The 11,313-nt window shown below is 38.6% G+C and overlaps 1 protein-coding gene across 1 annotated transcript in view; it reads right to left on the reverse strand.

The window, feature by feature from the left end:
• The window catches only part of LOC308402715 (guanine nucleotide-binding protein G(i) subunit alpha-2-like), a 65,737-nt gene that overhangs the window by 16,091 nt on the left and 38,333 nt on the right, over positions 1-11,313 (reverse strand). The window contains exon 2 of the mRNA XM_080891770.1: positions 3,282-3,324. Coding sequence (XP_080747896.1) covers positions 3,282-3,324 — 43 coding nt within the window. The remainder of the gene's footprint in view (positions 1-3,281; positions 3,325-11,313) is intronic.

The raw sequence follows: 11,313 nt of genomic DNA on the forward strand, positions 1-11,313 counted from the left end.
TTTTTTTTTCTTTTTTTTATTTAAAGAACTTTATTTAACAAATAATGAGTTTACAACACACGAACAGATGAAGTATACAGAAGAACAGAACATGAACACACAAAACCAGGGGTAAAAAGAAAAAAGTAATAATTATATGAATACACGCAAAATTTCACATATATATTGTTTTGAGAGCCTTTTTGTTGGTGGAGTCTGATATTGATTGTATGTACAATTCCACATCCTTAAGAAAATGACAGAAATATGGTGTTTTATTAGTAAACTTACATTTATGGATAAAAAATTTAAAGTATTAACAAATTTATTATAAAAAAAACATTTATCATTCTTCTTGGGGAACTTAAAGAAACAGAATAAAACATTTTCCCGTCGTAAAGAAAACTCCCTTAAAATATGGACAATAACAAACCTGCTAAATTCCTTCCACATCTCTGTTTGAAGAACAGTACAAAAAAAGATGTCACCGTTTCTGGGTGATCCCCACAGAAAGTACAATTATTCTTTATGTCTCTTTTAAATTTTACCATGTAGTGACTGGCTGGATAACATTTATGTAGAATTTTAAATGAAACTTCCTTCACCTTATTTACAATCAAATATTTATGGGGGATCATCCAGACTGTCTTCCAGTTGATATCTGGAACATATCGGTTCCAGTAAGATATTATATATGGGAGAGAGACCATATCTTCTTGGAATAAACTACGTATTCTCTTATTGCTGTTACCAAGTTCCTGTGAAAAGCAGATTTTTCCTACTGCTGACTCAGCTGGATCTGGGAGCTCACTGCCATTTCTTCAAATCAGACCTTCAACATGAAGGTCTGATTTGAACCTTGGTAAGGTCCAACCAAGCAAAATATGTTTTTTTTTTGCCATTTTTTAATTGGTCTTAAAACTTTTGATTGGGACTGTATTAGTGACCAAAGCAATCACAAGGTGTTTTTTTCCCCCTCAGCTGATTGGGAAATAAACATTTTTCCCTGAAAACCAGTGGCAGTCAGATGACTGACTCTCAACCAATCAGGGAATACTCAGTTTTCCCTTATGAGTGGCGATGGTTGACCATTCTCTAGGGCATATGACTGGGAGCTTAGTCATCGAATTGTCACACATCCAAAATTACAGACAAGTTAACGTCACGTGGTTACCGGTCACATGTCTGCAAAACCTCAAGATTTTATTTATATGTCAACACAGAAAGTACTCGCACATCATCCATCAAAATGCAACAACATGTTTGATTTCTGGAAAGGTTATAAACACCAAGAGTATTAGAAGAGTGAGTGGATTTTCTTATTTTAATTTAGTTTTTATTGTTGGAATATGCTTAGTTTAAATTTAGTTTTTATTAGTTAAAGTGTTAGTTTCAGTCTTTTTAACTATTACTTTGTTTTCTTTTATTACTGTACGGAGGGCATGTGTCAAAGGCTAGATTTGGGAAAAGTCAACACATTTTACAGGAAAAACACAAAACATCATGAATGCAGCAGACTCAGTGTTGTAGACACACTCATCAGTGCCTCATCAGGCAGCATCATTGTGTTTATTTTATATCAGTTAACTTCCCAAGTTCACAAAATACTTTCAGTTTAATTCTTTTCAAAAGACCAGTTTTTATTTTTATTTCTGTTAACTAAAGTGTTTTGTCACATGTAGTTTTAGTATTTAGTTTAGTTTTTCTTAACTATATCAATCTTGTTGATTTTTTTCCTCATTTAACCATTTTATGACTGCTGGTTTCAAGGCCTATAATGGTTGTTGTATTGGTCTGTGGTGTCATGTACAAAAGAGTGACATCCCCACAGCCTCATCACCATCTGTGGCGGCACTGAGGGCGTGGCTACTTGCTACAATATTCTTTGAACAAGTTTATTGTTTTTTCTTCCTAAGTTTTTTCTCTGACTTTCACCAGCGGATGTGGCGTCACTTTTGGGCTGCCCCAACTTCTGTGAGGGGGACACCGGTGGGTATAATGGGCCTGTATGCCCTGTGGACCGGAGGGAATTTTTTAGAGAACTCAAAAAAATTGTAATCCACTCATTTTGTCATTTCCTGGAAATGTCAAATTTTTTGGCAAGCTCAAGTTGTCACAACCTGGATGTTTACCAGTAGAATTTATTTATAGTACTTTAATATTTTCAAAACTAGATTAAAAGAAACCCCCTCAGTAATGCTGCAGGCCCCCTGGGAGTCTCACACCTTTTTTACAACAAAAATTCTTCTTTTCATCATTATTAGTAATGGAAAAATTCCACACACCAAATATTAAATTTATTTTGTACTCTGACGAAGGAAGACAAAAATGCTGAATCTCTTTCTCTCTCTTTTTTAGTTACTATGGGATTAATGCTAATGATGCATCGAAAAAAAACAAGAAAAAAAAACAACCCACATCAAGCATATTAATGTGCCTGTGAGCAGGTTTTCAAGAACTATATGAGTGCTTAGTAAGCTGCAGCAAGTGAAGAAAATCTACACAATGTGTATGACCTGATGCGTATTTTATGCATTCGTGCACCGGAAATAAATGTTCGATATCAGTGTAAGAGCGAGTAAAGAGTGTTTCAGAGACTGATGAGAGTGAGAATCAGGCGAGAGACCAGCAGTTTCATTTATGAGTACAGAGTAATCAAAGCCTATAAATACACAGGAGAAACCATATTAGTGCTTGTATGACGAGCTTCTCATACAATTACTACATCTGGTGTAAATATTTCTACAAAACCTCTAAAAAAATCCTTGTATCCTTATCAGTCTGTCTGACAGTTTCAGGTTATGAAGCAACCATCTGGCCTGCACAATATAAAATCATCACTTTTGACAAATAAAATTAACACTTGTGATAAATATATAAATATTCTGTGTATATTAGCTACAGTATACAGTTCCTTATAATTTCTGCTTTAAATGTACTTTTATTGTTATTGAACCACACACACCAAATATTACTGTTTTATAGTGGCACAAAGCAACAATTTGTCTTATTTATCTTTTAATAATGGAGCCTTAAGCCATTATTAAAGGCTCCATTATTAAAATGCATAAAAGAAATATGTGATTTTTTTTTCCAAGATTATAGCTCTCTCACTAATTTGTTCACACAAAACAAAAGAAAAACAGGTGGCTCAAGATGTACTTAAAATAAATAGTTAAACAACACCAATGGCACATTTATACTTAAGCATAAGTGATTTTATACAATCACTTATGCTTAAAACATATACTGAATTGGCATTCATGATGGGAGGAAAAGCAAAACAATGAGCAGTCACTCACTTCATCTGCTTCACAATGGTGCTCTTCCCCGACTCCCCAGCACCTGCAGAGAGAACAAAAACAGGCAGAGGTTAAAAATATGCTCCTGTTAGCTGAGAAATGTAAACAGGCAGCCAGTAAGGCTGGCTCACATCTGGACCCTCGTCTTATCCCCTGCATAAGTCAGCTCTACAGTCTGAATTCAAACGGCAATGCAGGGATCTGTTAATTTCACAGCAGACACATCACAGCCACTCTCAAGAAACTACTTTTATCGTAGTTAACATTTTAATGGAAATGTCTTGCACTGATAGGATATAGGCTTTTCTTATCCTCTACTATGTTTATTCTAACAGCCTGAGGCAACCAGAGAGAGCTCATCTGCCACAAGGAATCTAACACTACACGCAGACGTACACCCAGGGGTGCCTGTCAGTGCACTCTCTGCTCGTACTCGCCTGGGGTAAAGTCTTCATGGGATGACCCTCAAAATACACTGCTACGCAGCATGCACAATCAAGCCCCAGGGTAGGAATGGGCCAAGATACTTTCCACAGACAGCTGTCAGCTCCTACTCCTCCATGGTATACAAGTGAAGACACTAATAGATCACATGCAGTTCGCCTTTCAATAAAAACAGCTTACACAAACATCCAACGATTTAGATTAACTAAAGTCGCTTTGTGTGCGGTGTGTACTATGATTAAATATATGACCAAAAACCACAGCAATGTCTGAGTGGACAAAAGGTGAAATTGTGCTGTTGTTCAGCAGGATATTGCGACATTCTCAAATTTACGTTATCCTCATGGTTATGAGGCAACTTGCAATTCACACCATGATGGAGTATTCATGAGGCAACACAGTCTCTGCGGCACATTATGAAGAAATGGAAGAAAGATGGACTGTCCCTGGCTCTTTGAGTGTAAAGTAAAAATTACAAACTGATTCCGTATTTCAAATAACAATGATGCAGGTAGAATAAATAAAAATGTGGGGTGTTCACAACATTTTAATCGATTATTATTCTCAGAGTTCAGATCAAATACTTACACTTGAATAAATCATATTTGCTGTCATAGACTTTTCTTGTTTTATTTATGTTGTATAAGCTGAAGCAGTAGTATTTAGTAGTAGTTAATAGGGCTGGGTGATTGGGCGATATAAACGATATACGATAGACAATAGAGATTTTGACTATACCGCTCTATCGCGATAGCGTATGTTGATGATGTCATCAAGCTGCGCCTGTTTTGGTTGAAAGCATCGCAGCGGCTACAACCATTATCATCTGCAAATTATGCCAGCCGACAGTCATAGCAAAGAGATGAAGCACTTTTGAAATATGGGGAAAGCCAAAAACTGCGCTTCCTCCACTTCCGTAACATTGATTCATTAATGTTGAATTCTCTCACAGCTGTTCTATTCCCATGTTGTTGCAGTATATTAATAACTAACCTCGTATTGTGGATGAATAATCTCAGTTGTTCTCCTGACTGAAGTTTGGCCCGTGTATAGCATCCTGCTATGTGATTGCATTTGTCTATAACCACCAGAATCCCTCACGTTAACTTTTATCGAGTGGAAAAAAAGTTGGCGTTCATCCTCCAGCTCCACTGTGCTAATGTCATGCTAACATAGCTGTGTCGCTAGCAATCACGTAGCACAACATTATATACCAGGTAGTCCAACTTCAGTAACCCTACAAACGGCACTGCTGTTTAGTTTTCTGTCTTCATTTATGTTGGAAGTGATAGCAGAGCTGTACGTTTTAATTGGTTTCAAAAATCTCTCAGTCAGAACATGGTATGAAATGTTTAGGTGGAAACTAGCGAGCTAACTCCTGTTAACTTCTAACTCTGTTAAATTTAATAAATTCTGTTTTCATGGATGTTAAACTTAATTGTTACACCTGGTAAAGCAGCAACGCTGATGATTTTATTAAAGATGAAAGAATTTAGACTGTTTTTAACTCTGTGTTCTTTTGGAGTTTTGGACCCAGATTACTCCACGAAGCTCCTCACTGCGGCAGCCGTAATGCTCTGACAATCCATCAAGCAGTGCCGCTTACCAAAGTTGTACTAAAACATTTTTTAACAGATTTCTGCACGCCAAAATCGGTTCGAGGTCCTTAAGCACAACCAGAATTCATACATAAGGCACAATCTCGATTTTTGAGAAAATTAAAGGATTTTAAGTGTGCCCACTTAAATAGTGTGGAAAACACTTATACAGAAGAAAAGAATATATCGCGATATATATCGTTACCGCACGTGCTTCAAATTATACCGCGATATGTATTTTAGGCCATATCGCCCAGCCCTAGTAGTTAATAGGGATGGGTACCGGTATCGCACCAGTTCTAACATAAACGGTAGTAACCAGACCGAAAAGCAGCGCACATTTTGGTGCTTTATTTCTGTGCTTTTTTTCCGGTGCTTTTTTTTTCCTGAGCTGTGATACACTTCTAGCCAATCATTTTACGTTTCTGAGGATAGTAGGCGGGTCCAGGTACGTACGTTCTTTTAGAGCAGAGCTACAGATTAAAAATGCCCAAGGCGAAGCGTTCAAAAGTCTGGCTGTACTTCACAGCAAAATATGCAAACTCAGCAGCCTGCAACAAGTGCTTTAAGCTGATACTGTGATACAGTGCAAAGGAGGTAACACCTCGAATCTGATGAAAGACCTGGCGACGCAGAGCGTTTTTTTTAAAAGCCGAGAAATGCGCCGTATTTGATAGCTTGCTGCGAGACCTCACACCGGGCACATCTACTGCGGGTGGGTTGCCTGTTATTGGACCTGGAGTTAGCAACATCCCCCAAAAACCTGAAGAGGAGAGTCCTGGCCCCTAGCCCTGCCAGTGTAGCAGAAATGATGAGGATGATGATGCAGCAGCAGCTGTTCTTCTCTGCGGGAGTAGCTTAATGTTGTTCGTGTGTAATTTACGTTGAGTAGGCTAACCGCGTTATTACATTAATGCATGTAAGGTGAACTAGCAAACACTGTCGTAGTTACATGCGGCTGTCTTCTTGTTTGATGGCAGATACTCCCTTCACCCTGGCCTAAAAGGCTAAAATGACCAAAGAAAAAGTGGAAAACAGCAAAACATGAGAGGTTTTTGGACAAAGTTTGTGTTTTTTCCATTGATTAAGCACTGTTTCCAGCCAAGAGTGATACCATATATGCCCCATAGCTGCAGAAAAGGCTAACATTGTTATCTTTTTACAAAAGAAACAGCTGAACATGAGAGGTTTTTGGACCAATTTTGTGTTCTCCATTCTTTAAGCACCGGTTTGAGCACCGTTTAAGCACTGGCAGTTTCAAAAGTACCGGTTTGGCACCAGTATCGGATAAAACCTAAACGATACCCATCCCTAGTAGTTATTTTAACTATATAGCAATAACAGGGCCCTCTTGGGAAAAAACACAGAGTTTATAAATCTGACTGACCAGAGCTGAGATAGCTAGCCTTTCTCTTACCACACCTACACACAGATTCTTCTGAAAGTAGTAAACAAGCACTTTGGAGTTTGACCTGTGAAGCTAAAACTGCTAACAGAAATGAGTAATGATGTCTGGCACATACCTTGATGCCACTGCTGCTTTGATTAACAAATAACTAGAAGCTTTTGATATCGTATAATACAAATACTTTCTGTGATAATTGCACTGATACTACCAATCCTGTTATTTTCACACAGCATACTTTGATCACCATGTCTCATTTTGAACTACACAAGTCCAGAAGACTGCAGATCCATAAACACAGAGACAAGTCATTCCCACATGCCATTTCAATACTAGTGCTAGGAAACATTTCATGAGTCAGTGCTGAATAGAGTCCCTCCACAGTTACCTATAACTTGTGACTGAATACACAAAATGTCAGACAATCCAACTGCCCCACATGCTAGACTTAGCCCCTTCTTTAAAAAAAATATATTTTCAGTATACGCAAGGACATGAAACGACAAACAAATTGATGCATATACTTTAATTATATGAAGAAAATGCAGCAAGGGATCACACTGCTGGTGGAAAAGCAGCAGACGAGGAAAAGTGGAAAATAGGGGGAAAATAAATACTGTCCACTGCCTAGCAACTGGGCAATGTGCACGACAGTTGTGGTTGTGTCTGACTCATGGCAGAAAATGAGGAGAAAAACAACACAGAAGGGGAAACAGGACTGCCAGTGCCCAATGTCCAGTTTCATTTGAACAAGATCAGTCAGCTTTAGTGTTTAGCTTACTCTCACATGAGTATGTTAAAAACACACACAAACATACACACAATATAAAAGATGAAGAATGTTAGTGTGCATACATGCGTAGCTCATCTTGCTTGCACGAGTGTTGCTGAAGTAGGGCTTATTAGCATGAAGATGTGTAGTACTAGGAAAAGCAGCAGGGAATTTGTAAATCTCCCAGCAAGACTCAGGAAATTGTCTGATTACTGATGGGTTACCATGTGACTGGCAGAACCAACACAGAGATAGTACAAGGTGCCAGGAAGCCCACAGGATTAACTGGGGTCCAGCTGCAGCTGGATGAAGCTGAGGCCTGACCCGTACATCTCCCTGTATATAATCTGTGAATCTTTGAGCTTCTGTACCAACATTTCTTCAAAATGGTAGTAAAAACTGAATCGTACACTCATGTCTACAACCCAGCAGCAGCAGAAGTAGCACAACGAACCAGATTACAAATATCGAGAGCTGCACGACCAGCCAAAATGTTGAGACATCAACACACCGTCATCTAACAAGCCCTTCGGAGACTGACTGAATTTCCAGATTTGGGGATGGGGTGGGCTGTCATTAATACATTTGTGTTAAAGGGAAATGATCCCAAATGACTGTGGTACTTTTTGGATGTATTCCCTTCACACATTACATCAGCACAAAAAGAAAAAAACTTCAATCAAGTCCCAGGTCGCCACAGAGAGAAGAACTTATAATCGCAGAAATGGAGAGAATGCATCAATTCCACCGGGTTATGTAAGACATCAAAAACAATCCATTTGTGCGTGTGGTTGCTCCAGGCCACCCAGTGAGTTTCATTAATTTAACTGTTAAAGAGCAGACAGAGATTAAGAAAAAACCATGTCATGTATAGGGACCCATTTGGTTTGTGATTTCTACTCAGTTAAAACCTAAATGAGTTTGCCTGTAATTGGGTATCTACCCTTTTTTGCAGATGAGCTGGTAGCTGCTTTATGTCATATTGGAATGAAATGCAATTACCTCTATTATCCTAAGGGAAACCTATCTGCTCTCTGTGTGCCAACAGGTGGTTTAATGTTTGGATACTTGTAGGTGTTAAATTAACCACACAGACAGTAATCCCCAAAGCATGAAGGGGAAACACTAATTATCTCTGCAGAACTTCACCTCACTAACACAGACTCCCTTGAGGGACAGTCATTGTATGTACAGCCTTTAAGTCTATTAGAGCCACATTTGTCTCGGCAGGGAGAATGTGATGGTTCAAATGCACACAGCAGCACCACCACCTGCTACTGCCCAAAGAGTTGAGTTGGGTTGCAGTAATAGTATGGCTTATTAGCAGTCATTAGCTCCAAGCTACAGAGATTTCCTGAGGGCTAATTTGCAGATTAAGCCTCAAAAACAGATCCATTAGCTCATTTTTTCCTCTCTTCTTAACCTAGGAACCTATGGGTTGACAAGATTTTAGTTTTCTTATGCAGAGACAGGGTCTTAGAGGGGAAAAAACAACAACAAAAATCAAAGCTCTATCCACCCCCCACATTTGACCAGCAATGAAACATGACGAGAGGAATGACTCTAATGTTTCTGTGAGAATTCCCGGCATGCCCACACCATCTCTACAGTTTTGTCGTTTGGGTGAAGCAAGAAGAAACAGACAAGTCTAGACAACACAAGAAAGAAAATGAAAGGTTCTTCCTGCTGTTGTTTTAAGATTCAACTGCCTGATATGATGAACTTTTATGCACTGTGTCATCAGCACTATTTTAATGCTAGAAATGAATCGCGTTGAAAATGAAACTAGTTTCAAAGACCCACCTCCCATGGCATTAAAGTTTTTATGCTATGTATTTGAATAGATGTGCATGTGTTTGGAGCAAGTGTGATCTATCCCGGTGGGACTGGGAGCAGGACAAAGACAGCAGTGTGGGTCCCTGCTAGCTGAGAACACAGGCCCGCTGTTGATGTTTAAGATGCGACCACTGCAATCAGTGCTATAGCTCACACAAGTTACTCACACTGCACCACTTCCTTTCACTCAGCATGACAACTTACTTGGGCAGCCATAGCCTTTCTCCAGCAAAAACATGACAAAAGGTAAATCTCAACAGACAACAGGCACTTAAGAGTCAAAACAGACAATATTGAACTCCCTTTTACCTTCTTATTGTACAACCAAGTCCCCTAAACTTTCCTTACTAAGCACTGAACACAAAAACTGGGCTGGGAGGAAATCCAGCAACTGCTCTTAGATGAAAATTATGTCTGAGGGACATTTTGGTCAGTACAATCCGGTTGTTAAGTCTGACGTCACTAGCCGTGTCTGGGCCTAAACTCTGCTGCAGGTCCATATATCAAACGATCACTATGGCATTACTGAGAGTTGAAAAACTGTCTAAAGTCTTTCATCTTTAATAAAATGATCAGCGCTCTGCTCTACCAGGTGTAACAATTGAGTTTAACATCCAGGCATCCATGAAAACGGAATTTATGACATTTAACGAGTTAGAAGTTAGCAGAAAGTTAGCTTGCTAGCTTCTATCTAAATACAATATAGCATGTCCTGACTGCGGGGTTTTGGAAACAAATTAAAACGTACAGCTCTGTTATCACTTCCAACATAAATGAAGACAGAAAACTAAACAGCAGTGACGTTTGTAGGGTTACTGAAGTTTGGCTAGCTGGTATATAATGATGTGCTACGTGACCGCTAGTGACACAGCTATGTTAGCATAATATAAACAAGCTAACTTTTTTTCCACTCGATAAAAGTTAACGTGAGTATTCTCGGTGGTCAGGAACAAATGTAATCGCATGGCAGGATGCTGTAAATGGACCAAACTTCAGCCAGGAGAACAACTGAGATAATCCATCCACAATACGAGGTTAGTCATTCATATACTGCTGCATGGGCTGGGCTGTAGTTACATCCTAAGGTTTTAAAAACTGAGCTTAAATAAATGATTAGCGGTAATAAAAGCCGAGGGAGGTCAGCAGTGATCACTGACTGTTTTAGGAGCTTTTTGAGATTAAATAGAAGAAAATACAAAACATTAAACATGTTAACAACACAAAAGCCATATTAAACGCAGACTACTTTAGGACCGGAAGTAGGATTCGTCACGTCATCACTTAACGACCGGATATGAGGGGGTGTACTCACTTTGGATTTTTGTTATTAGAGTGAAAAAGAGAAAAGAAATTCTGATGTGGTTTACATGGAAAATAAATACAAATAAATCAAATTTTCTAGTATATTTGGACATGATATGAATAGAAGATTTTTTTAACACTTGCATTTAGATTTTCTATCTTCCTGGCTGACACCAGAGTTACAATAACCCACACTATGGATTATTATGCCTGCACTTCAAACACCACTTTGATATAATATATTCCAATTAAAGTTTCATAAAGGCAGTTTTTCTTGCAGTCATTTTGTGCTGCATTGCTTTTAACTGCATACTGTGCGTGCTTATGATATTGTGAACACTACTGAAGCTGTATGTTTCCTGGAGGTTTTAAGCAGCTTTTACAAACTGTTAAAAATATTTAAAACATACTGTTGTTGTGTAATGAGACTGTTTTCTAACCATCTTGACAATTTGTATTAAACCCTTAGGCACACAAGAAGAAAAGAAAAAACAACCGTAGCTGCCGCAAAATAACTAGAGCAAAAGAATACATATACATTAAGTCTGGCTTATTTTTCCACTGAATTTACAATGGCCCTATGGTCAATCCTGTCCCCAAGTCAGAACTGAGCTGATGAATAAATCAATATGTGACCCCTTGGTGACTGGCTGATCCATGGAAATCTATTTCAAC

Source organism: Rhamphochromis sp. 'chilingali', assembly GCF_963969265.1.
Source record: "Rhamphochromis sp. 'chilingali' genome assembly, chromosome: 9".
In the NCBI taxonomy this organism is placed as follows: domain Eukaryota; kingdom Metazoa; phylum Chordata; class Actinopteri; order Cichliformes; family Cichlidae; genus Rhamphochromis; species Rhamphochromis sp. 'chilingali'.